Below are 27,394 nucleotides of genomic sequence, written 5' to 3'. Positions count from 1 at the left end.
TAGACATCGACAAGGTGAAGGAAGACTCTTTTAAATGAATCTTTTTAAAGGGAAGGTAACATCATCTTAAGGCACAATTACCTTGTGCTCTTCTATCTGGGAAAGAACAGTGTTTAAAATCAGGCTGGGAGGAGAGGCAATGTTTAAACTCTGCTCTGCTAGAGTAAGCCAGTTGATAAATTCTTGCAAGGAATTCTGGAATTCTGTTGCCAGGCTGAGGGCCTCTTCGAGCTTTGACTGAATTTCAAATAAAACACACAGAAAAAGCACCAAGTTCAGAAATTACATCTTCGACAACAAAGGCATGAGATGTATACCAGATTAAAGAAGAATCACTTAATGAACCACTAAATACGCCTCAAATACAAAAGATTTGGGAGTTCTAAATGTTAAGGGTCTGCAGCTAAAACACCTGGACAAGAACTGAGCAAATGAAAAGGGAAAGGCACAATTCAGAACGGCAGAAAATATGGCCCACTCAAGGCAAGCGCTACTCTCCATTAGCACATTCCCAGGCCGAGTTGCGGCCCACAAGCTCTATCCACCCTTCGGGGTTTCTCGCCCTAGCTTCTCAGTGGATAACTGTGGCCATCCACTAGGCAGGTAAAGTAAAATGATGATTTTTTTTAAAAAGATGATTACATCCAGAATATATTAAAATGAATAATTCAAAGAATAAATAAAATCACTCTCTTGTTTTTTGTACACTAAAAACTGAAACTGCTACTAATTGCAGTTGATTAGATCCTTTCAGGCTATTTTATAATGAATGTTCTAAAGACATACAATGTACAGTTAGAATCGAGACCCTAGGTTCAATCTCTAACATGGGAAAAAAAGACGATATAAACAATATCAATCAGGTGGGTACTAAAGCCAAAGCTTTCAGAGCTGTTTAGAAATCAATACTCGGGCTGGAGAGATGGCTCAGTGGTTAAGAGCACCGACTGCTCTTCCTGAGGTCCTGAGTTCAAATCCCAGCAACCACATGGTGGCTCACAACCATCTGTAATGAGATCTGATGCCCTCTTCTGGTGTGTCTGAAGGCAGCTACAGTGTACTCACATACAATAAAAAAAAATCTTGAAAAAAAAAAAAAATTAAAAATATTTAAATAAAACTTTAAAAAAAAAAAAAAAAAAGAAATCAATACTCAAGTCTACTTTTTCTTGCTGTACAGCCCACGCTGCCCTTAAATTTGAGACTCTTGCGTCTCAAAATCCTTATTAAAAAACTTAATTGAGGGCTGGAGAGATGGCTCAGAGGTTAAGAGCACTGACTGCTCTTCCAGAGGTCCTGAGTTCAACTCCTAGCAACCACATGGTGGCTCACGACCATCTGTAATGAGATCTGATGCCCTCTTCTGGTGTGGCTGAAGTATACTGTACTTATATATAATAAATAAATAAATCTTAAAAAAAAAATTGTAATTGAGTTAGACTCTGACTCAATTTCTCTTTTAATTTCTCTCTGCCTTCTATAGGACAGAGAACAAAAATCAACACAGGCTTACACTAGTTCTTTTGGCTAGTCTCCACCAGGACTACTTTACAAACTAGTGCTTCTCTAAAAATGTCTCTTAGTATGGGTGAACGTGTTTTGTGTTCTGCTCAACCATTCCAAAACGATTGGGTAGGCTTGTTCACTCTCCATAACACCTAGTACTTCCTAACACCTAACACACTTTCTCACTATTTATTGAGTGGATGTGGCCAATGGTTTATTCGCAGATTTTATACCTGACCTGACTATCAAAGAAGAGAATAAGACTCTGTAGCCATAAAAAACAAAACAAAACAAAAAACAAACAAACAAACCTCAACTTTTTAAAAAAGGCTTTGATTTCGTATCCCCCTCTTTTCCTCTTTTTTTTTTGGTTCTTTTTTTTGGAGCTGGGGACCGAACCCAGGGCCTTGTGCTTCCTAGGCAAGCGCTCTACCACTGAGCTAAATCCCCAACCCCACTGAGCTAAATCCCCAACCCCTCTTTTCCTCTTATAAAGGAGAAAATCCAATTTCTGAGAATTAGTTGGAAGAGGTCATAATTTACTTTTCTTCCAATCTTCAGTAAAATTCCTTTAAAGAAAATTGCTGGTCACACTTCTTACATTGCCCTGTCCCCATCTTCTCAATTCAATGTTATAAACTCCAGCAAAACTTTGTAAGTAGGAACACAAACTAAAGGTTACTGTCAGATAAATTAATATATAGTCCATTATGAGGAAGTTCTCTGACATATCGCAACACACTCATCTTTGAAAATACAGACATGATGTCATAGTCACCAAGCACTCTGCTCAAACAATCCTCTGCAGTGGTACCTTTCTTTCCTCCACCTTAGTGCTGACCACATGCCACTTCTGTTCCAAGAGCGCTACACTCTGCTCTGTTTTTGAGCCAGACCCAGAATCACCGCGGCTGAGGAGCATAAGCCTGCCCTTGTCAAGCAACTGGTTGTAAATCTCCTCCTTGGCTCTCAGCTGGGAATGCAGTTCCTACAAAAGAAGGCAGCAAAAGGTATCAGTATCTATTTACCAAAAGACCCCATACACACAGACTTCACACAGTAAAAGTACAGTCTGGAAAAGTCCAGGAAGGCCTTGTCTTGATATAAGTCCCTTTTAGGTTCAGCTCCGAGTACGAGCTGTTATAAATTAAACACAGAATTCTCCCTTAATATGAAAACAATCAACTCGCCAAGAAAATAAAATTACTTTTTCATGGATCAAAGACCTCAAAAATAGTTTGTAATAATTTATTTTTGCTTTTTCATAAGGATTTGCCTAGAAATTATGTTGCCTTCTGTTCTTTGTAGCCGCTGTTTAAATACTGTCAGTATCTTTCAGAGTTCTGTAAACTCTTACTGAACACAAACACATTGGTGGTGCTCACACCCTGGTCAGCATTCTGCTCACCAATGGATGGACACTCAGTTGACCTGCTCCCTGGGCCTTTCTAGCTGACTTTCCTTTGCTGTTGCTGTTTGTGTCAGGACTGCAGTCTGTAGCAGAGCTGCACTAACTAACATCACAGACTCCCAAAGTCTATGTCTCTCAGAGAGGCCACTGAATTAAGACGCTCCTGTGCCCTCTGAAGAAACCGCTGTTACCATATGCGCATCAAGCTGTTCTCTAGCTGTCTCCGGGAGTCCTCCTGTAGGTTTAGATGCAGAAAGTTGGCTCTCCATTCTATTGAGTTCTAAGAGGAAATCTTCAATTTCACTGTGGAAACCCTGGGCCTTTTGAGAAAAAGACATATCAGCAGTTTCAGTAAGCAATCAGCTATAAAAGTCAACTTTTGGAATGATCTGAGCATAGTGGGAACATCTGAAGCTGACTCAGGGCAGCTTGCTTAATATCTTAATCTGCTTGCTTATGGCTAGAACCTAGTAAATCCTTCCGACCTCACTATAACACAGTATACATGCCCACTGCAATCGGATGGATTGTTGAATGGGGAGAAGCCTGGCTTGCTATAGGAAAAACCTGAATCTCAAAACAAGTTGGTCAGAGTGATTAACTGTGAACAGTAAACACCCTGAACTAAATAATCCCAAAAGACCCATCCATCCAGAGCTGCTCTTTTCAAAAGGGTTCAACCCCAGATAGCTTCCTTGCCCCTTGTGTGGACCCCCCAGTGCAGTCCATCTAGACTGAGGACACGCATACCTGCTGCAGAGTTGACTGCAACTGCTGCTCCCTCTCCTCTGTCTTTTGCAGCACAGATTCCCAGCACTGGTTCATGGTTTCCAGGCGGCTTCTTAGGCTGCTGGCATCATCTCCAGCACTAGACTCAAGGAGTTCATTACCAGCTTTGTTGACTGTTTCCACTGTGGCTTGATGAGCCAAAACATCATTTTTTAGAACCTAAAATAACATTGAATGACATAATTTATGTCTTTTGATGACCTTAAGGTCCATATGACATTAAGCATCTGGTGGCAGTAACTGGTCTCAAACTGACAGTTATGCAGAAATGAAAACACTTACGTGGTGCTTTGCAAGCTCAACTTCAATGACTTTTGGGTCTCCACTTATTGGCCTCTGAGCATCCAGCAGCTCCTCAGTGTGAGTCAGCCAACCCATCAGCTCTTCTAGGGCATGCTGGAACTGGCCGAGGGCCAAGAGAGCGCCCTCCAGCTTATGCTGCTCAGGACAGACAAGGAACACTTGTTAGGAAATCAGAGCAGGCAGACGGTGGTTCGCCAGCGCATGATCCCCCAGCCTTACCTGTCTATGTGCAATCTTCTCACCCAGATTCTCCCAGAGGTGTTTGAGTTCTGTCAGTGGTTCTCGTATAATATCTCTGTCAGTTTCATCAGTAGCTTTCTTTAACATCAATTCACCCTGGTGATTGAGTTTCTCCATCTCAATTTGCTGTTGGTAAACTTCTACTTTGAACTCCTATAAAAGATTTACTTAATGTTAACATTAACTGGTCTTCATTATTAAAAAGAAGCAACTGTCTTTTCCAAGCCATTCCTGGGTACAGACCTTCATCTCGTTCAGCTGATCTTTGACAGTGTTGAGGTCAGTGCCCACCGGGGGCATGGTGCAGAGTCTGATTACAGTGTTATCCAGCCAGTCAAACATGGCCTGAAATAAAAACACAAGGGCGTAACAAGAAAACACAACGTTAGGAGAGAAGGAACATTTCCTTATCAATGCTGGGCTTCATGACTGTGTGGGTTTAGGCTCACTAGCAAGCAGTGACGTACACAATTAGGTCAGCTTCACTGAGCAGCTGAATGGGTACAAATATGACAAGTAGGCAATGACAAGAAAACAGCAGGAGTAGTTGAAGCCTGGATGTATTTTATATCAACACTTTTCTCAACAGAAGTGGGAAACTTAGGCCAAGAAAGCAACACTGTCTTGGGCTTCAGAACACTGAAGTACTGAGGGTGGGGCACTCTGAGAGGAAGCAGCACATGCATTTCTCTTGTGGGCATCCCCCAGCCTCGTACCTGGAGCGTGTCCTGATACTGCACAGCAGCTTGCATGGCGTCCTCGAGCTTTTCTAGTCGTTCTTTCCAAGTTCTATTTAAGTTCTCCCAAGCATTATTCATCTAGGGGGAAACATTGAGTCAAATTCTTCTAGTAAGACCTCTCTGGTCTGCTGTGCTCTATCTCATCTGAACCCCACCCACGCTCCACACCTCATCAATGCTCTTCTTCACTTCAGGCTTCTCCGTTTCCCCACAGGCAAAAATCAAATCTGCTCCAAGGATTCTAATGAACTCCAACTCCTCGTGCAGACCATCTGTCTCCTCCTTAATAGTCTATATGAAAAGGAGCAGAGAGTCAGAGCAGAAAGCAGAGCAGAGCTTCTCAAGCTTTGCAAATGCAGCACAGACCCTCCCCATTCCCCCCCCATCAAGAGCAAACACTAAGCAAAACCTCAAGAATCACAAAATGGTTTTTACTCTTAAGATATTGCTTATCTAGAGAGTTCCGCCTCAACTCACAAGCGGTCCATGGATATATAATGTAAATGTCTTACATGGGGCATGGCGGTGCACACCCTTATTCCCACTTGGGAGGCACAGACAAGCAAATCTCCGTGAGTTCAAGGCCAGCCTCATCTACAGAGTGAGCTCTAGGATGGCCAGGGCTACACAGAGAAACCCTGTCTCTGGAAAGTATTATATACATAAGTTATAAGATATGAGCATATAGTGACGGCAAAATGGCCAGAAGAGCATAAATTTGGAGTATACACTGAGCTTTGATAATTTACCAGCTCTTCCTGTCTCTGAGAAGAAGTTTATGGAACAACACAGTACAGGTCACCACTGTCAGTGCTGACAGAGCAGTGTCACAGATGGGCTACATAATCTTAAACACAAACAGTTCTTTGTCAGAGCCTGAGGCATGGTCCACACACCAACAGAGGAATAAAGAAGGGGAGAGTTTCCATATGGAAAAATCTAAAAGAAGATGGTGAGACCAGGTATTGCTTATGCCAAACGAATATCATGTGAAGTCAGTCTAGTGAAAATTAGACTGCCCAGAAAGACTAGAAAAAGATGTGTTTAAGTAACTTGCTATCCCTGGATGATGAATTCAGAATTTCTAATTTTCTTCCTAAAAGTGAAAAAAGTTCCACATTAAAAACAAAACAAAGCTTTCACGACACTCAGCCTGGCTTGGCAGCTACCGCAATGTAACTCAGGGGTCCGGGGCTTAGCTCGGTGGCCCTGCACTTGCTCAGCATGTATGAAACCCCAGGTTCAATCCTCAGCATAGCAAGAAAACCACGAAAACAAAACAAACCATCACCACCAGCACACATACAACCACACGCATACCCTAATAACATGGATACAGCATGTTACCCTAATAACATGGATACAGCATGTTAAAGGACCCACATACAAGATGGTGCTTCATGTCTTTGTTACCTCAGCAGCTTCAACCTGTTGCTTGATGATGGACGGGTCAATGCCAGGGCTTTCCAGGTCATGGACAATCTCCTGTGTGTCTTTGATGGTGGTCAGGAGGGCTGCCATGTCATACCAGAACTTCTCCGCTAACTCAAGGACATCAAGGAATTTAATTTCTCGCTCTTCAGACCGTGCTTTAATGTCCTCCCAAAAGAATACCATTTGATCCAGCTTGTCCTGGATTTCTGAAGGAGCAAAGAGGAGATGTGAACACAAGGCTCTCTAAATTCCGAATCTAATTTCCCCTGAAATTCAATCTACTTCTGACATTATTTATAGTTCACTATCATCTCTACTTGTCTACTTTAACAGAGGCCTCTGCTTATTTTCTAATATGTTGATCTTCCTCAGAAAGCAACCACAGAAGCAATCTGAAAATACCACACAAATGTCCAGTAAGATAAAAGCCTGTTACTCACAAAGGGCTGAGATGGAAACGCTTCCTTCTAATGTTCTCACTGAACTTTCTGCAAATTTCCCATGGAAAGTGTTACAAAAGGTGGTTATGTTCTGCCCACTATTGATACTGTGATACTCACATCAGGGGTTAAAGGAACACTTGTTTCCTGGCCTGGGAATTGAGCTTCCAATTGTAACCTTATTTCAATAGGGAAATGTGTTCTGAATTCTAAATGAATTCCACAGACTTTTTGGAATCCTCATTACTTGAGAAGTGGCTCTGGGTAGGACGCTGGAGAGATCCACAGCCTGCAGTCCATTCTATTATCTTTCTTAAAAACAATTAGATCCACCAAGTACCTTTTGCAGCCAAATCCTTGTCTGCTCCCTGTGATCTCCCAATGAGCTCCTCTCCCCGACGCTTCAGGGCTTCAAAGGATGGCTGCAGTTTTTCCAGCTCCATGGTGGCACTTTTATTGTCACTGATGCACTCTCTGATCTTGTCTACTTCAGCAGGGATCAGGGGCGGCATTCGCAGGCGAGAGGACAGATTCTCCAGAGTCTCCAACATGGGTTCAATTTTATCATGAAACTAAACAAGGTTGGGTTGTTAGACACCACAGCAATACTTCACCATACTGGAGGGCATGTGAGGCCATAAGTATAAACCTATTGTTTAGGATAGCCTGTGTTCAGCCTAGCACAATGGCTTAAAAAAAAAAAAAATAGATACAGTATACTAGAGCTGGCCCAGAGAGGGGAAATGGCAGTATTTATTTTGTGACTCAAAAAATGCTAAGTAATATACCAAAAATAAAACAAAAATGGTTAGTATTGTCAGAATACTTCTCCAAGTCAGAAAGGGACAAGCCTGTCAGAGTGAGTACTTAGCATCTCAGATGAGAGAGTGCATGCAGCAGACCGGACAAGGTTAGATGACCTCCACCGCTATGTACATGGATGGGAGCTTAACATGTGGAATGGCTGGGAGGCTGAAGTACTATGGTATGCAGTCTGACGACTCAGTGTGGGACAAAGGAAAAGGGCCATGCTGAAAGGTAAGAGGGAAGGGTAATCGAACCTTCACACTTTCCTGGTACTTTGAATAAAACCATAACATTTTTATTTATGATTTGATATAAAATTGGAAAGTGAGAACAGCACAGATGAGTTTTTGTTTAAAAAAGAAACCCATCTAAACCAACTCTGGATTTAATACTGAGCAAGACTGATCGATGTTAAGTGCCCTACAAGAAAAATTTCTTTAACAAAATCATTTTCCATCTCTCTTTAACATTTATACTCCACCCCAAACAAGATGGTCACACTAAACTTCCAAAAAAGGTAAGAGAAGCTTTCTTCTATGCAATGTCCTCAGCTCTCAGAGAAACAGGTTCCCATGGGCATGAGTGGGCACCTTACCTCTGCAATCTGTAATGGTGGGCGCAGTCAACACAACAATGGGATGAGGCGGTGTGAGGAAGACAGGAGCAGGCGGCAACAACACAAAGGAACACATTCCACAATGGGGTGAGATGGGACGGGAGTGGGAAACTTGAGTAAGTACAAGTATTGACCAAAAATACTGACTCAACACAGGAATAAACACCCAGACACGACGAATGTGCCATTAACAGCAATATATTAGTTGAGAAGGGAGCAGTCGCATGCTATAAAGTCTACCGCTGGTGGATTTCCCTTTTTGGTGTACTTCTCCCTTTGGACACAGTTTTTGTGAACTTAAAAAGTTGGCTGCTCATGTTAATGTGCTGCTGTTCTAAAGCTTACCACTAACAGGCCCAGCTGGGACCTGACTTTTGTTGAGTAATTACTGGTTTGGGATCTACAAAATTAATTCATCTTCATATCGTCCCTGCTAAAGAGTCATTATAGCATGAAGCTTTCAGAGAAACCATCAATAAACATTTACATCTCCCAGCCAGGCCTTTACCTCTCATGCAGTTTCAGTGCACGGTGCTGGGAACAAAGGCAAGCAGAGGTTCCTGCTCTACAGATGCTGTGTCGGCAACACAGGGCCTTTCCTTAGGCCAGTGTACAGCAGAGGGTCCTAACAGTCACACATACCTGAGCAGACTGGGACACAGCCTCATCCAGAGCCAGGGCCCGTTGGCGAACCTCATCTTTTATTTGGGCATACATGTTTTCTGCTTTCTGGTATTTTTCTTCAACCATTTTCCCTTCTTCAGGGTTTAGCTCCTTCAGTTGTGGACCTATCTTTAGTATCTTATCAATGTGAGGTTTGTGTTCAGCAATGGATTCCCTTAGTTGCTATGGGAAGAAATATGAATTAAAATACAATGAGTGAAGAGAACAAGCAATAATCTACAAAAACATAAGGAGTGAGGCCAAGAGTGAGGTTTCTTAGATCATAACAAACCAAAAATAGCGAGCAGTTATTCAGAGGTAATATCAGCAAGTCCTACTCTCTCCTTGTTTATGGGGAGTCTTGGGCTCCAGCTATATAATTCTCTTAAGTTCCCAAACCAGATCAGAGGTCCAATCACTAAGGAAACCCTCCTGGGCATAGCCTGCCTCACCTCCTACCCTGATACTATGTCATGCTGGTCTTTATGTCTTTGCATGACATTCTAATTTACATAGCTTAGTATGTCTACACTTCAGACTGAGTCAGCAAGCAGGTGGCTTGAGAATAGCAATCATTTGGTAACTCAGCCACTCTGACTTTGCTGCTATGCTTAGTTTACACCTTTTACTTAAATAAATATGGGAGGGCTGGAGAGATGGCTCAGTGGTTAAGAGCACTGACTGCTCTTCCAGAGGTCCTGAGTTCAGTCCCAGCAACCACATGGTGGCTCACAACCATCTGTGATGGGATCTGATGTTCTCTTCTGGTGTGTCTGAAACAACAGTGTACTCACAAACATGAAACAAATAAATCTAAAAAAAAAAAAAAAAAAAAAAAGGAATCAGAGGTGAACTTGTACAAGTCAGTTCTCTCCATTAAAGAAAGGAAGAAAAGAAAGAAGGAAAGATGGTAACAGTACTGAGGAGGAACCGTAAACCGGAAGCGAACACTTACAAGTAAAGCATCACTCACAGTAACAGTTTAGCTGCTACGTCTACGAATTTCTTTTTCTTCTTAAGTATAGGAGGCAAATACTTTCTGACTAGTTCTTTCACAGCTCTTACTCGAATCAAACGAAAGGGCCATCCAGTCACACCTAATAATATCTGACAAGTCTCAGAAACATTTCAAATTTCCTCGATTTAGTTGGTTCTTTGTTTTTTCTTGTAGCCTGGGGATCTGACTTTGGGCCACAGGCCTGGGACGAATACTCTACCACCACGCTCCACCCCCCCTCCCCCAGCCCTAGTTAGCTCTTTTGATCCCTATTACAAAGGTGCTTTACATGTCTTTCTCATCTAAATCAACCTTTTGAGACTCAGTCTTACTATCACCCAGCCTGGACCAGAACTTCTCTGTACCCCAGGCTGTCCTCTAGATCATGACCCCAACATCCAGAATGCTGGGACTACAAGCATGTGCTACCTACCATACATGGCCGACAGCTTCTTGACACATCTATAATCTTATTCTTTAGTCAATTAATATTGAACAATGAAGAAAACCTAACATGAATTTTCATCATGAAAAGAAATTCTGGGTAGGAATTAACTTTGTAAATAAAACTCGTCCTGCAGGCCTTATAGCTGCAGTTTTCCAGGAGGTTACATAGCCCGTTTTCACCCAAGAGAATCGCATGCTCCGTACCCTCATCTCTTCCTGCTGCTGTCTGAGCTGCTCATGGTCCACAGCAGGAGGCGGCAGCTGTGCTATCAACGCTAGGGTCTCCTCAGCCCAGGGGCTGAGCTCTTCGTACGTTTCCCAAAACTGGTTCACTAAGACCTGTGCTCGCTCTAGGCGAGCATAGCGCTCTGAGTTAAGCAGGCTAACAGCTTCATATTGCTGTATTAGGCACTCGGTCTTCTCCTAGGAGACAAACAGTAAAAGGAAAAAAAGGATTACTATTAGAAACTCTTTTTCCAAAACAAAAAAAGCAGGTATGTATAAAGGTATGTATAAATTGTACACACACACACACTCTCTCTCTCAAGTGTAAAACACACTAAAAAAGATGGACTAATAAAATAAGTGATTTTTTTTAAGTTTCCTCTTTATATTTAATTCAAATTTAGCATACATATGCATTATTTCTAGAATCTAAAAAGTACGAATTTAGTTTAAAAGGTAGTAAAACAGAACAAGAAAGACATAATAAAAATAATCTTCTAGGGCTAGGTGTGGTGGTGAGGCAGAGCCAGGTCATTTCTTTGAGTTCCACGACAACCAGAGCTTAGTTTCAAAAAGTGAGCAAACTAACGACAAAAGAGACACAACAATGAGACAACATTAGCCCAACAAAATAAGAAAGTGGACACTGCAAAGTGTTGGCTTAAAAGAAAACGTTTCTAAACCTAGCACTTACTCTTCAGATGCTTAAAAGGAACAGATCAAGTATTTTTTTTTTAAAGCCAAGAAAATAGTGCTTACCATGCACCTTGGGTGGTACTTTTCAGATCAGGTCAAACACAACATAGACTAGTTTGGAACTTGAGATCTTTTTGCCTTTCTCAAGTGCTGGGGTATAGGCATGTACCACCATGCCCTGACCTATCAGTAATCAGGAAGTCCAGCAGGTTAAAAAAAAAAACCAAAACACTTTAAAAACTTTATTTTGTAGTTCCACTTTCAATTTACCATGATTTAAGAAAAGCAGCCTGGCCTAGGCCCTTACACATATGTAACAGATGTGTAGCTTGGTCTTCACACAGGATCCCTAACAACTGAAGCAGTCTCTGACTCTCTTGCCTGCCATTAGATCTCCTTCCCAAATTGGGCGGCCTTGTCTAGGCTCACTAGAAGAAGCGCCTAGTCCTCCTGAACCTGACGTGCTAAGGTGGGCTGATGTCCATGGGAGGCCTCCCCTCCTCTGAGAAAGGGAGAGAAAGCGGGGAGAAGGGAGGAGCTGAGACAGGAGGGAGGGATGCTTCCACCGGGATGTAAAGTGTTTTTACAAAGCAGCAGCACGAAGAACAAGTGTAACTCACCTGCAGCACAGCCTTCTGCTCCTCCCCACATGTGCTAAAGATCTCTCCTCGGTGACTGAAGAGCTCATCCATGGAGTCTTTGTGTCGAATGATGTCAATGGAGAAAGCCTTTGAAGAGTGAACTAGGATTAAATCAGGAAGTGAGAGGACCCTGCTCTGTGTCTGTACTGGTGAAGTGTCGACACCAAATGAAATTCCTAGCTTTACAAATACTTAAGAAGTATCCTTAAAGTTCAACTTTTTTTTTTTTTTTTTTTTTTTTTTTTTTTTTTTTTCAGGGCTGGGGATCGAACCCAGGACCTTGCGCTTCCTCGGCAAGCGCTCTACCACTGAGCCAAATCCCCAACCCCTAAAGTTCAACTCTTACCTATCCTCTTTCAAAGTGTTTTTGATGCTTATCATTCTAGCTGTTCACAGAAACATTTTCCTTCCTAAATTTTCTAGAAAATCGCTAACTATTCTTTCTCCGATTCAAAGGTTTATTTATCCTTTTCCACAAAGCAAAATATATTTTTCTCACTCAAGTATTTATCGATTAACTTCTACCATCACTTATTAAACCATTCTACTTAATCTGAGATGTCACAAACTCATCCCCGTCAGGACAGGGGAGCGCTTGGCTCGTCTGTATTTACCTTTTGTACCTGCAGCTGAGCAGTAGTCTGGTCTTGTTCTAGACGAATTGGACCAAGTGCCATTAGCTTTCGCTTTGTTTCAGCAACCCAAGCTAGTTCTGCATCAGCAGCTTGCTCGTACTAATAGTCAGGAAAAATGAACAGGTTATACACAGCCGACATCTCCTTCCTGCATCTGAAAACTATCTTAACACAGAAAGGCCTGGACTTTCAGAAATATAGTTGTACCTCAAAAAGTAAATTTAGAACTGGGAACACTTTCATTAAGACTCACAAACCAAGCGATGGGGACTTTGTGGCAAATGGTAAAGCACTTGCTAAATAAGCATGAGGCCGTGGCTCAATCCCCAGCACCACAGGGAGGACAGGGGTGACAATGCGTGTTACTTTAGGCCAGATGTGGTACTACATGCCTATAATTCAATCACTTGGGAGGCTGAGGCAGGAGGATTGTGTGTGAGGCCAGCTTGCATTACACAGGCATATCTTGTCTCACAAAATTAACAAAAATAAAATAAAATTATAACAAAGATATAGAAAATTTAAATTCAACTCCTTCAAAAGAAGCTATAAAACTTAGTAAAAATAACAGAATCTTTCAAAGTATGCTTCTAATCAGAGAACTTTAATGGAATGGTACTCTGTTGACTTTCCAATTCTAACACTAAACAGTAGTAGATTTACTTACAAATAAAATACTTATTATCTTGTACTTATGTTGGGACAAGGCCTTTTGATGGAACCCAGGTAACTTGTGATAATTCTACGTTAGCCTCCTAAGGGATTACAAGTGTGTACCATCATGCCTAGATGTAGGTGTTTAAATATAAGTTTATAATGAAAATGGATAGCTGAGTAGTGTTAACTTGAAAGAACTTGCTCAGATGATGGATGGGATCAAGAAGAACCCCAAACTCAATCACAAGACCTAAGAACATTCTCTGTATAACTGTTGATCATTAAGAGTGCTCTAATTTTTATAACCTTTTCTTCAATTTTGCTAATCTCTGTTTAAGGTCCTGTGGTGGTTTGAAGAGGTTTGGCCCCCCCATAGACTCATGTGTTTGAATGGTTGGCCAGAGTGGTACTATAAGGAGGTATGGCCTTGTTGGAGGAAGTGTGCCACTGTGGAGGCCAGCTTTGAGGTCTCATATATGTTTAAGTCTGGCCAGTGTAACACAGTCCCCTTCTGCTGCCTGCGGATCAAGACATAGAACTCATGGCTCCTTCTCTAACTCCATGATTGTATGTATTCTATAATGCTTCCCACTATGATGATAATGGATTAAACCTCTGAAATTGTAAGCCAGCCTCAATTAAATGTTTTCCTTTGGGGGCTGAAGAGATGTCTCAGAGGTTAAGAGCATTGTCTGCTGCTCTTTCAGAGGTATGGAGTTCAATTCCCAGCAACCACATGGTGGCTCACAACCATCTATACTAGGATCTGAAGCCCTCTTCTGGCATGCATATGCATATGCAGATAGAGCACTCACATACATTAAATAAATAAATAAATAAATAAATAAATAAATAAATAAATAGAAAAAGGTTTTTCTTTATAAGAGTTGCCTTGGTCATGGTATTTCTTCACAGCAATAAAACCCTAACTAAGATACTTCCCCTTATTGGAAATGCTTAGGAACAGAAATATTCTGAATTTTAGAATATTTATATAGACAACATGACTGGTTTAGCATCTTCTAGATATTGTGGATTAGGTGATGCTAAACCTATATTTAAAGAGAAAAGTAATGAACTGCACATGGTGGAGAAGGCTTATATCCTAGTACTTGGGATGTGAAGAAATGTGAGTTGGGGGACGACTAGGCCACATCACACTGTCTCAAAGTATATGTGTATAGGGAGAGTGTGAGAAGTCAGTTTCCCAAGTATATTACGTTGTAAGTGACGATAACTGGCACTGATTAGGGACAAGCCTAAAGACAAATTGGGGATGTAGCTGGAGTCAAAAAAGTCTTCATAGTTCAGAAAACATTTGTTTATCACTGCGAATCCAAGGAATTATCTAGTCATGTGTGTGTGTGTGTGTGTGTGTGTGTGTGTGTGTGTGTGTGTGTGTGTGTGTGTGTTTCTGGCATAGTAATACATACATGGCCAGCTGTGTGACACAGCAATGCCTTAGGAAGATGAAGGCCTTCCCCTCCCCCAAAGCAGAAGGAGAAAGGGAAACATGAAACCTGTGTTTACTAAAAGATTCTCTTTTGGGTGGCTGTGCTATTTTGGTTTGCATATTTGAAAGTAATTATAGTTCTTGGTATCTTTCCCTTTCCCATTGAATGCTAAAATAGTGCTGCTGTACACCTAAACCCCAACTTTCAGCAGGCAGAGGCAGGTTGATTTCTGTGCAGTTAAGGCTAAGATGGAGCTACACAGTGAGAGCCTACATAAGGGAGGCGGGGAGACGGTTAGAGAGAATAATAGTACAGAGAGGTCAAGAGCTCTTTCAAAAGACCTGGGTTTAGTTTACAGAACCCATGTGTTGGCCTCTTCTAGTTTCTTTAGTAGCAGATACAAACATGGTGCACAGACATATGCAGAAAAAACACCCACACATATAAAAGGAAAACAAATGAACAAAAACCCAAAAACAAATAAATAAAAAGATAGCTTTAACATAGGACTCTTTTTGCAAGGTTTTCAGTGTACCAAGTGCTTGAGTATTTTGGTTCTAATCTGGATCAAATCTCTTCAAAGAGATTCCCATTATTAAAGAATGTTTGTTCTATTTATTTTTCTTTTTCTTTTTTCTTTTTTTCGGAGCTGGGGACCGAACCCAGGGCCTTGCGCTTGCTAGGCAAGTGCTCTACCACTGAGCTAAATCCCCAACCCCTGTTCTATTTATTTTGATCTCATTATTCTTCTTGAGCCCGTACTTATGTAGGTTATAGCACTAGACACCATACATACATTCCGTGGCCTAAAACACTAGCACACAGAATTATAAACTTTACCTGTTGTGATCTCTGAATAGCAGCATCAATTTCATCTACCCTTTGTCCAACGGTGTCACTGACCAGTTTGTACTGCTCGTTGGCATCAGACACAAGTTTATCCAGTCCTTCTCTGGCTCTCCAAGGCACCAGCTCTAGGAGCGCATGGCTCACCTCATTCACGGTGTCCAACACCAGCCTGTGCTCCATGACCTCCTTCTTCAGTTCCTAAGGAGGGAAAGGTTTTCAGGCCACGCCTTGCTAAATTAAGCCCAGCAGCAGCAGTGTGTGTGTTGGGGTGTGGGGGGAGCCTATCTCCAGCACACATCCCAGCAGGGCACTGACCTCCTTCCTTCAGCTTTTTTTCTCTGCCTTACATTTTCAATCATTTTGAAACCTGATTTTCAGCTTAACTGCTGCTTACTTACAACAGTCTGCAAAATTTGAGCCACATTGCTTCCTATAAAACAACAGTTCTTTCTTTCTATTCCTTAATGCTCTAACTAGCGGCATTTAACATAACAAATACCCACATAGAATTTCTGTGCATCCAGTACTGCATTTGACCCTGAAGCAGAATCAGAACTATGAAGCACCTCCCCCACTTAATTCCTTTCCTCAATTGTTCTTGTTCGTTCCCTTCCAGTGCCCTCATCCATCTCCCCTGCCTCCTTTTCACTTGTCTTCTTCTGGTCTCCAAATCGTGCCTCCTTTTTAGAGAATGAACGAACGGTGGAGGTGAATTAGGCGTGACTCGGCAAGCGAACTTCCTAGGTACCTGGAAATCAGCTTCTTTCCTCTTCACTACAGTCCTATGCTTTGGTTATGGTTTAGTTCTGAGGTAAAGGTAAGGAAACATGATTCAGACAAAGACGGAACCTCTTTCCTGTTAGAGTGTAAAATGATGGCATACCTTCTGCCTTTGCTGAAACTGGGGTATCTGCTCCCCTGTGGGAGACTGTCCTCCACTGGCCGCCAGCTCCTCCTCCACCTCCCTCAGCCACCCAGTCAGTTCCTCATATGTAGAATGGAACTTGGTGGCCAGCTGCCGGGCTTGTTCTAAAGTTCTGAGGGCCTTGGAGCTAGTGACCGTGATGTCTGCATAAAGGGTCTTTATTCCGTCCAGCTTCTCCTGGATAAGTAACACCTCCTCACCTGTGAAGAAGAGAGAGCATGAAGGAGCTCTCAGGATGGAGATGGAAGGAACCCTTTAATCTGTCTTTAAATTAGAGCTTACATTTCATAGACTCTTGCTATGTCCTGACTTCACCTAATATCCCAAACTGAGGGGAAACTGGAAATGAACCCCCAACCACATAAATCATTTCTGAGATTAAGCTCAAAATTCAGCTGCAGGTGCCTCTAGATGTTCCCAAAACTTTGCTGAGTGTTCAGTGTATTAGGAGGTAGGAGGAACTGTCATCTATAACCAGATAAGACAACTAAGTCTTGTAGTTTTCGAAAGTTTTAGCAGAAAATGAACATGTTAGCAGCTTCCCTGGAGCACGTACAGCAATATGATCAGAAATATCAAGGTTCCCATCAAACAAGAGCAATGGCCAACACTGCGTGCTTATGATCTTTAAGAACAGAGTCAGGCTGGCAGGATGGCTTAGAGGACCTGGATTTGGTTCCAAAAGAGCCTATAGGGTGGTTCATAACAACCTGTAACTCCAGTTCTGGGGACCCAATGCCCTCTTCTGGCCTCTGAGGGTACCGAGTACACATGTGGTGCACAGATATGCATATAGGCAAAATACTCAAAACATAAAATAAAACAATCTCAAAGAGGTGCTAGGAGGTACACTTTTCAAAGTACCTGTAGTTTGTTTTAGAAGAGCCTGACCATTTTTAATAGCTTGATCTACATTCTTCTTTCTATTAATAATCTCTTCATTTAAAGCCTGAAAGGAAGAAGAGCATTAATTTCGAAACTATAGCATAACAGAGGGATGAACTCTGAGACTTTAAAAGGACAACACATCAGGAGATTAGCAGCTCAGTTCACAATCAACATTTGACTACTTCATTTATCTCTTTGGTTACTCTACTAAACACAACTAAGAAATGCTTTATAGCAAGTTCTCTTTTGTGCCAGGTGAGGAAAGATTTAGGATAAAATCAGCTTTACCAATCAACCAGTATCAAACTCAAACACAAGAAGGTTAGAAATGAAACATAACGAAAATGCTCATTATGTCTAAAATAACGATACTTTGTAAAGAAAACTGAAACATGGCTGGAGAGAAGGCTCAGCAGTTAAGAATAGGAACCGCTCTTCCAGAGAACTTGGGTTTGATTCCCACCACCACCAAAAGGCAGCTGGCATCCACCTCCACACAGATCTGACATGTCTGGCCTCTGCACTGACATGCACATATACACACAGACACATAATTAAAAAAAGATCAAAACAGGCGCATTGTATAAGATGACACAGAATCTCCAGGATTTCAGAAATGCTCTTAAGGTACAGGTACATGATGAGATTATGGCCACCATTCAGATGTATGTGGTTTGTTACAGAATGCCCTCATCTGCTCAAATGAAAACCTACTGATCCATTGATGTAATTACCCAATGTGCAATTGAGATGGACCCTGACTCTAACCTGTACAATTTAGAATCATCAGTTCAGCTTGTTAAATGTAAGTATTTATTCATGGCCTATCCAGAAAGATTTAGTACTTGGCAACAACTCAATTATGCACTTGTACGTATAAATATGCAATTCACACAATACAGTTGAAGTATTTGGAATGAAGGGGGGAAAAGAAATTAAAAGAAAGAGAAATGAAAAGAAATACATGTCAAAATGACAAAATAATTCAGTAACATAACCATAAGAATGAAAACACAAATACCAGGTGGTCGGCATGCTGTTTCTGCAGGACATCCTGTCTGTAATCCTTTACGAACACTGCACTGAGCTTGTCCTCAACCTCAGCCAGCCAATTGAGCACCTCCACCTCATCCTCCCCGAACAGTCTAGCATTGAACAGTGCCTGCTCAAGCAGGGATGCTTTCCGACAGCACCGGTCTTGAATTTCACTGTATCGGGCCTGCAATGAGTCTAGCTTTTCTGACATGATGCCCTGTTCTGCTGGACATGTCAGGGAGGAGAGGGACTGCCCGATTTTAACTGCCTGCTGCACATCTGCTGCATGGTTTTCTATTTCTTCCTCTAGAGCCTGGAAATCCAGATGGAAAAAAATGAGTAACAGAAAAGAAAATGAAAAGCAAACATGACACAATGAATAACAACAGAACAAATTAAAATAAAATCCACCTGCTGCGCAGCAAAAACAATGAGAGAAGTGACACAGCCGCTCTTCTCTCTCGATGTTCACCTATTAGTCAATGTCTACTTCTACTCCAACCCAACCTAACTTTTCCAAGATGTGCTTCATCCTAAACTAAAAACTCCATGGAACATCTAGAGGAAGCTGTGCCTTGTCAGGTCTACCTCTGGTTGTTTCATCTGTGGCATCACCTTCCTACCTTGTGACGAATAATCTGCTGGTGTATTTTGGCAGTTTGAGTGCCAACAGGTTCCGAGTTAGCAAGCTTTTTCTCTGTGACCGATAGGAAGTCAGAAATAGGCTCAGCTGTCTCGTGGAATTGTTTAGCCAGAACCAAGATATCCTCCAGCTGCTTTTGCCTACACAAACACACAGAACAAGTTGCTCAGGCAGAGAGTCACATTAGGAGTCGTGCAGAATGAAATTCAGTAAGAGCAGTCTTCACCAGGCGTGGTCTAAGTGCTCACAGTAAACAGAGCATGCCTTACTTGGTAGGACTACTTGTAGCTGTAAAAGTTTTCACAGCATCCATTTCCACTGACCTTCTCTAAGGTGGGCAGGATAATTATCCCATGATTAAAAGAAAGCTAACCCTGATGGCTTGGACAAAGATTTCTCTAATTGTCTCATGAGTAGTAGCAGGCTAAGGATAGAAGGAGCTCTTCTAGCAGAGCTTAGACCACACTGATGCACATCAGAATGGAATGCATTGTGTGCACAACCTGAACATAGGGCTACAACAAATACGACTTGAAGGAGCTCCAAATCAACTGTTTTCATGTTTTATTCTATCCTTGCTATCCCTGTATGTGAGTTAAGAGTAGATTACTCCTGTGAGTTAAAAGCCCCTCCCAGTTTCAAAAATCCAGTTAGGCTTCTGACAATTTCAAGCCAAATTTAAGACAAACACACACATACTTTCTAAGTCATTTGGAATCTTAAATTCTATATAATGTCAATGTTAAACTTGGGCTTTAAGTATACCATAAACTAAAAAGGAGAGAGGAAGTTGTCTTAGATTAAAAAAAAAAAAAAAAAACGGAAATAAGTAACCAACCAGTATGAGTACCAAATTAGTAATAAAAGGTCATAACGCTGGATTCCGACACAGAGAACAGACTGTACTTAGCCATTGTAAAAGGTCTGGTACTGTGGAGGCATGCAGCTCAGTAGAAGATTTTGTTTTTTAGTTTTTAAAAAATTATTTAATGTATATCTGTGTGTCTGTACATCTGCACACCAGAAGAGGCCACCAGATCCCATTACAGAGGGCTGTGAGCCACCATGTGGTTGCTGGGAATTGAACTCAGGACCTCTGGAAGGGCAGCCAGTGCTCTTAACTGCTGAGCCATCTCTCCAGCCCCCAAGTAGAACTCTTGACCAGCATTGATAAAGTCCTAAGTTCAATCCTTGGTATGGGCGTAGGGATATGGGGGGGGGGGGAGAATCAGGGTTGTGTGATGTATTTTGGTAAAACTTTACTTAACATTTCTTTTATTCAAGTTACATTTAATAAGCCTATTTTATTAGAAAATACCTATCTCTTGGATGCCTATAAATATAACAGTATCATAGACTAGCTCAGGATGCAAAAAAACAACAAGTATCAGTGTAACAGAAAAGACCTGTCAAGTTTCAATTCTGACTATTAAAACACTGTTTGTATATGTGAAGGGAGGAAACAAACTGCTTCAGAAACCCAGACTGTCAGTTTGCTAGAAGGCAAGGGGTCTGCATCCATTATTTGAACAGCGACTCTGGGGCAGCACCACCACCAGTCACATCAAACATCTCTGATCTCAAAATCTGTGAGCAATTAAAGCTCAGCTGCTGTGAGTGATATGTGGATTATCTCTAAACACGTATCACCCATCAGTAACTGAACACTCTCCAAAACCATACATGAATTATCCAAGAGCTCGTAAGCACTTGAGTGACTGCAGCAGAACAATCCTGCAAACAGGTCTCAAACCCTTACCTGGCTGCTGCCTTGCTGAGGAGCTCAGTCCATCTACATTCAAGGCTTTCCAGCTGCCCAGTGATTTTCTCTCTATCAGCCAGCTCAGCAGCCTGGGCTATTCTGCCTCCTTCTGCTTGAAGCATTTCCACTGTGGCCTTGCGATCATCTAGGAGTCGCTGGAGCAACTGTGACAGGTATGTTTAAAGAGAAAGGAAAGTAACAACAAAGGGTCATTTAAAAATAAACCCAGAGCCAGGTGTAGTAGCACACACCTTTAATCCCAGCACTGGGGAAGCAGAGGCAAGTGGATCTCTATGAATCTTGAGGCCAGCCTGGTCTACATAGGGAGACCCTATCTTGAAGAAGACAGAACACACACACACACACACACACACACACACACACACACACACACACACACACACACACACACACACACATACAATCATCACAATGAATCTGAAGCGTAATTGAACAATGCACTCTTGGCCCCAAAAGTATGTGGTATAGTACAGTTCCTGCCATGCCCATTCACCTCAGCTTTTAAGTAGTGCCATGGCTGACACTCTATTACTGACAGGTGACAGAGACAAGCACATTTGCCAGGAATGGTGGTGCATACCTTTAGTTCCAATACTTAGGAGGCAGAGGCAGGAAGATCTTTGAGTTTGAGGCCAGCCTGGTCTACATAGTGAATTTCAGGTCAGACATAGAATCTCAGTAAACAAAGAAGCAAAAGACACAGAAACCTCATTAGGATTTGAAATGACAGATATGTTGCCCAGCTGAAGGCAGACATTTCACAATGTATTATATACATATATCAAAATATCATCTCATATGCTGTAAATGATATACAACTTCATTTGTTATATCTTCCTAAAACTAAAAAAAGACAGAATTTCTTTTAAGATAAGCAGTTTTTAAAAAGTTTTTACCCATTGGTGTACATTCATTGTACCTGGTTATTTGTGAAACATGATCCTATGTAGTCAAGGTTAGCCTGAAACTCTACAAAAAAAAATCCTCCTACCTTAGCCTCCCAATAGCTGTTCTTGCAGATATGTGCCACCATGCCTGGCAAGAAACAGTAAAAACAAAACTACATAGGAATAGAAATTAAGCTAACATGGTAGATAGAGGACTAGGGAGGCAGAGCTCAGCTGGTACAGTGCTGGCTCAGTGTGCATAAAACCTGGGTCTCATCCCCAGTGCTGCGTAAACAAAGTGAAGTTCACACTTGTGATCCCAGCACTTGGGAGGTAGAGGCAGGGGGATCAGAAATTCAGTGCCATTCTCAGCAACATAATGTTCCAGACCAAGCCTGGGCCACATGAGACCCTGGCTCAGAGGAGTAAAGGACTGTTGAGTTCCAAGTCATAAAGACATCTGTCTGTCCTCTTCTTGAGCGAAAAGGAGGAAAGAGTGTGAGAGCCAGAAGAGACAGTGTGTGTGTGTCTAATGCTGACAGGCGACCCTGACATGCTGTTTCACTAAGCACGTGATCTCAGCATCTGCGACACAGTAGATGGGAGAGAGGAAGACATTTCTTCAGTTGTACAGCCACTGGCAGGGTATTCATACTCCTGTGAGCAATTTGAGTGCCACTCACTAGATCTCTCTCACAAAGCAGAAGTACAGCGAGGTGGGAAGACGAAGAGGATGAGAAGAAAGAAGAGAGACAAGAGAGGGTAATGGAGGGTGAGTGTGATCAAAGCATAAGTGTCATAATGAAACCCATTATTATGTATAATTAACATGCTAACATTACGCAAATAGGACAAAATATAGACACATGTAGGTTAAGTTCTACTGAAACTCTGGACCTGCTCTTTAAGCTATAAACAAAGTGCTGTCTGTCCCTGTCCACTTCGGTTCACTGGCTCCATGTTCCCACTTACCTTCTGTTCTTGGATCTGGGCTTTCACCACTTTATACTCAGCAGATGGAGGCTTCTGATTGGCTATGAGCTCCTCGGTGTCTGTCAACCAGCTGAGCAATGGCTCTAAGGCATCTTGAAATTTCCCACAATGTAACAAAGCCTCCTGCAGTTGTGCAATTCTTTGTGCAACCTGTGTCACAGATATGGAGAGCTCAAAGTCAAGGAAGGGGAACAGCATTGTATTTACACTACTACTAACCCACTTAGTAATTACAGATGGCAACAGTAACTGTGTTGGCATTACATTTCAAGGGCAATCTCAGGACTAGACTTCTCTTTTTTGCCCTTTCCAGTCCCAGCACAAGTGTCACTTGCTCACCAGCTCACCTTTTTATTCAGTGTATTCCATCGAGTATTGATCTCTTCCATGTCATGTTCTAAACCCTGCACATCACAGTTTTTTCCTGCACTCTGAATTAATCCCTGGCCAAGTCCATTCACCTGCTGCAATTTCACCTGAAGAGGATCCACTTGTTCTTTCTGAAACATCTGGAGAATTGCAAAGAAAAGCAGATTTGCCATAAAGACATTAAACTGTCTATATATACCTCACATACTGTCAGGTCACTCTTGAGAGATTTATGACTTAACAAAGGAGGACAAGGAACAAAGGGGAAACGTAGGCATCAGAACAGTGAGGTACCAAGAAGACATGTGGGTTTATGTTTCAGTTACATATCTCCTTGTGTAACATACACCAAGGGACAGTTACAGCACTATTTAGGTCTTTAATCTAATGACTCGGTTTCTTCTTTCAAATCAGCTGCTTAATTTTTAATGCTAAAAGCTACAGGGAACATTGAATTATTGGCATTAAAATACTATACAATAAATGCAATGTATTTGCATCCTGAAAGGGAAGGATGCTATCAAATTACAAGTACTTAAATTCTTGGACAATACCATGGAGAATAGACATTTGACACTGACAACAGGCAGTACACTTTCCTGGCTAGAATGGGTAACTCAATCAGTCAAAACAAATCAGCAGTATAAAAAATGCAAAGCTCATAGCTTAATACCCCTGTGGCCATTTAACTTCATTCTGTTTCAGGGCCACAGACCACAGACAAGCAATCATCATGAAGCAGTACTCCCCATCTATAAGAGAAAATGTGCCCACAACTCTGACACATGTACCAAGTAAGACATAGGTATACGAAACACTTTGAAAAGATGAGACCATGGATCATGTCCATAATGAAACAAACAAAAAAATGTAAATTCAAAAGTTAGAAGGAAAACTGGTGTAAGCCGCCAAGCCTATACAATCCCAGCCTCAGGTGGAGGCAGGAAGGTCAGAAGTTCATGCTCATTATCAGTTACACATACACTGAGGCCTCTCTGTGGGTACAGGAGACCTTATCTCAAAAACAAAAAACAAAATACAAAAAACAAACAAACAAACAAAAAAACCAGAACAAAGAAATGCCAAAACTTTAGTTTTCACACACATTTGCTAAATGTATTGTCTTAATGGAAAGAATGATATAAACATGTATCCTTAATTAGTTGTCTCAATTACTAGAACATAAAACTAGTCACATTTTTACCAGCTTGACTATAACCCACCCCCACCTTCTATATAAAGTTTTTTCAGTTTCAGTAAGATAGGTGTGTCTATTAAAGCCAGAAGATGACAGAAAACAAAAGAGGACAAAATAAACCTAAGAGAATCAAATGCTTAAGGAAGACTAATTTTGTTCTATAACAGACCACAGATCACACTATAGTAAGGAATATGAATTCAAAGGAATGCCTATGGATGGATAAGTCAGTCTATAGAGAGGCAAAGGCCCAGGAAAAAACTCAAAGGTTGTGAAGGAAATCACCAGGACACTTCACTTTATTCTACAACTTGATTGTATTGTATTTTGTTAAGCAACACTACAAAGAATTCAGCTTCAACAAACTACAGGAAAACCCCCCACAAGTGCCACAGAGCTCTATTCTGAAACATTAAGAGACATCAATTGGAAGAGAAACCAAGAGGAGTAAGGCTGGGGATGGATAAAGGATTGACCGATGATGGTAGGGATTAGAAATGGAGGGAGAATGCCAGAGACAGAGTGCCCACACTAAAGGGTCCTTTACTCAATCAAATCAAATACATCCACACTATCATTTAAAGATTTGTTTTGGGCTGGAGAGGTGGCTCAGAGGTTAAGAGCACTGGCTGCTCTTCCAGAGGTCCTGAGTTCAATTCCCAGCAACCACATGGTGGCTCACAACCATCTGTAATGGGATCTGATGCCCTCTTCTGGTGTGTCTGAGGACAGCTACAGTGTGCTCATATATATGAAATAAATAAATCTTTAAAAAAAAATAAAGATTTGTTTTTATTTGTGTGTTTGTGTTAACTGGTAATGGCTGTAGTTACGCTTTGGTGGTACTGTGTTTCCCATTTGAATACTGACTTACCTTTTTTGAAGGTTTGTTCTCTTCTCCTCTTTACCTCTAAATGGAGACTGTTAGCCCAAAGGCTTCCTTAAAAATACTTAATTCTTTGTTTGAGGCAAGCTTTAGTACATAGCTTAGACTAGCTTGGAACGCACGAACCTCTTACCTTAGTAGGTGTACACCACCATGCCTAGCTATCTCCTTTCTTTTAATGTCCTTCCTGGGCAATTTAATCTATCATCTAAATTATTAGCTCTGATAGATGTTTATAACTTAATTTTCTCTTCTAAGCTTCAAATCCTCACATCCAACTGCTTTACTCTCTACATACCAACCACTAACCTTGAACCTAATGGTTCCAAAAGAAAGTACCTCTTACTTTCTCATTCCTTCAAATTTACTTCTTCCTAAATCAAATCCTAACATTTGTTGTTGAAATCAGTAATTTACTACTGCCCAGTTAAGTACTACTTGTACTTAACTGAATAAACCAGAATCTATGTCATCCTGGATAAACGACACACCTTCACCACAAACACCATCAACAGGTCTTAATTCTACTTCCAAAGTATTCTTTGACTCTATCAATGGTCTCTGAGCCTACTCTGTCAGTTTATGATGATAGATTTACAAGAGCCACTTCTGTGCTTCACGTCTGCCTCTCACACGCTAAGGCCCACAAGGGCAGGCGCCATGCCAGCTCTATTCACAGCAAGAGGCTAGGATCTGGCACAAAGTTGATACTCAGTAATTATTTATTTTCAATGAATGACTCCTTGTATAGAAATTGCTTAGGGGAAAGCAAACAAACTCATGACAGATCTGCTATCAGATGGACACTCAAACACTGAATTGTTGTGATACTCCCAATTTTTGCTTACAAAAGAGTTCCTTGGCTAATTTTAATTTTACAGAAACTCTACTTTGTATAAAGGTTGCCCCTTTTTCCTGTGAACTTTTTACTGTAAATAAGATTGGGGGAACTTATAGGCAAGGGTGTAAGTAATTGGGGACTGCTCTCAGTAGCTTGAGATCACAATACAGAAACAATAAACTGACATTTTGCTTCTTCTAACCAATCTCTTGTTAGTATCTATTATGAAGTTTATATTTTAAGAACAGAAAGTTTATATTTTTAGCTAGGTATACACACGTGCATTTATACATACAAAGCACATAAACTCTGAAGCATTTTACTCTAAATCAATTCCAGGTTAGGATTACTTGTTGAGCTCAAAATATCTCTGCATAGAAACCCTAAGTTCCTTTGCTTCTAACCACCTCCTACAAGCCAGGTATGGCGATTCACACCTACAGTGTCAGCACTCAGGAAGCTGACACATGAGGACTGCTATAAGTCTGAGGCCAGCCTGGGCTTACATGGTGAATTCCAGGCCAGCCAGAATAGGACCCTCCCTTAAGAGCCACATATGCCAAAAACACTCTCTAAAAATATAAAAACTGGAATTTACACAACCTTGGAAAAAACGGTTTTCCATTTCCTACAAATGGACCCTGGACTTGGTGCACACCAGGCAAGTACTCTACCAATCAGACACATGTCCATTTCTGAAAAACTTCTTTTAAAAATCCAACTAATAATTATTTCAGTAGTGTGTTTCTCCCTTTCTCCCTTTCCCATCCTCACTTATAGCTTAGGCTGACCCATTTTAATATAGCCCAGGCTGACCTCACGTAGCCCCCAGCTCACCGTGGTGACCCAAGTGCTCAAATTGTAGGTATTCATTACTACTCCTGGATTCAATAAATATTTTCAAAATAGCAGTGGTGCATACCTTTAATCCCAGAACTTTAATCCCAAAGCCAGAAGCAGGGAGATCTCTTGACTAGCCTGGTCAACATAGAGTTCCAGGCCAATCAGGACTACATAATGACACTCTACCTAAAATAACCCCACTTCAAAGAATGACAACTTTTCAGGGATGGGATGGGGGTGGGGAGTTAGGAAGTGGGATAGCACCATTTCCTTCTGCTGTCATTTTATTAGGCAGTACTTCATAAAATGAGGATCTCCTCTACCCGGAGGGATCCTTGGAGGATTACATATCCCAGAGAGGGACCAGTATTGAGGATTTCTCTAAATTCCTCTATATGCAGATCAGATTAGTTCTTTTTCAATCATTTTTTACCGACTGCTGCTGTAGCTGTATACCAGAAGTATTTCATATTTCAAAAATGCCCGCACAAGGAATTGTTCTGTCACTGGCCTGCTGTTGTAACTGGAGGGGGTAACTGCAATCTCAGTTATC

At 41.5% G+C, this 27,394-nt stretch overlaps 1 protein-coding gene across 1 annotated transcript in view; it reads right to left on the bottom strand.

Moving 5' to 3' along the window:
• Positions 1-27,394, bottom strand: part of Macf1 (microtubule actin crosslinking factor 1) — a 323,248-nt gene that overhangs the window by 27,932 nt on the left and 267,922 nt on the right. Inside the window, 24 exon segments of the mRNA XM_032898600.1 lie at positions 82-237; positions 2,321-2,494; positions 3,109-3,237; positions 3,668-3,865; positions 3,989-4,144; positions 4,229-4,402; positions 4,493-4,594; positions 4,966-5,067; positions 5,158-5,280; positions 6,403-6,629; positions 7,204-7,435; positions 8,266-8,274; positions 8,929-9,132; positions 10,598-10,816; positions 11,935-12,042; positions 12,570-12,689; positions 15,542-15,748; positions 16,434-16,675; positions 17,340-17,424; positions 18,385-18,711; positions 19,022-19,181; positions 20,801-20,967; positions 22,684-22,854; positions 23,052-23,213. Of these exon segments, the coding sequence (XP_032754491.1) occupies positions 82-237; positions 2,321-2,494; positions 3,109-3,237; positions 3,668-3,865; positions 3,989-4,144; positions 4,229-4,402; positions 4,493-4,594; positions 4,966-5,067; positions 5,158-5,280; positions 6,403-6,629; positions 7,204-7,435; positions 8,266-8,274; positions 8,929-9,132; positions 10,598-10,816; positions 11,935-12,042; positions 12,570-12,689; positions 15,542-15,748; positions 16,434-16,675; positions 17,340-17,424; positions 18,385-18,711; positions 19,022-19,181; positions 20,801-20,967; positions 22,684-22,854; positions 23,052-23,213 (3,954 nt within the window).

The sequence above is a fragment of the Rattus rattus genome, chromosome 1 (genome assembly GCF_011064425.1).
Source record: "Rattus rattus isolate New Zealand chromosome 1, Rrattus_CSIRO_v1, whole genome shotgun sequence".
Taxonomy (NCBI): domain Eukaryota; kingdom Metazoa; phylum Chordata; class Mammalia; order Rodentia; family Muridae; genus Rattus; species Rattus rattus.
The sequence above is the reverse complement of the archived record's forward strand: the minus strand, read 5'-3'. Positions and strand labels throughout refer to the sequence as shown.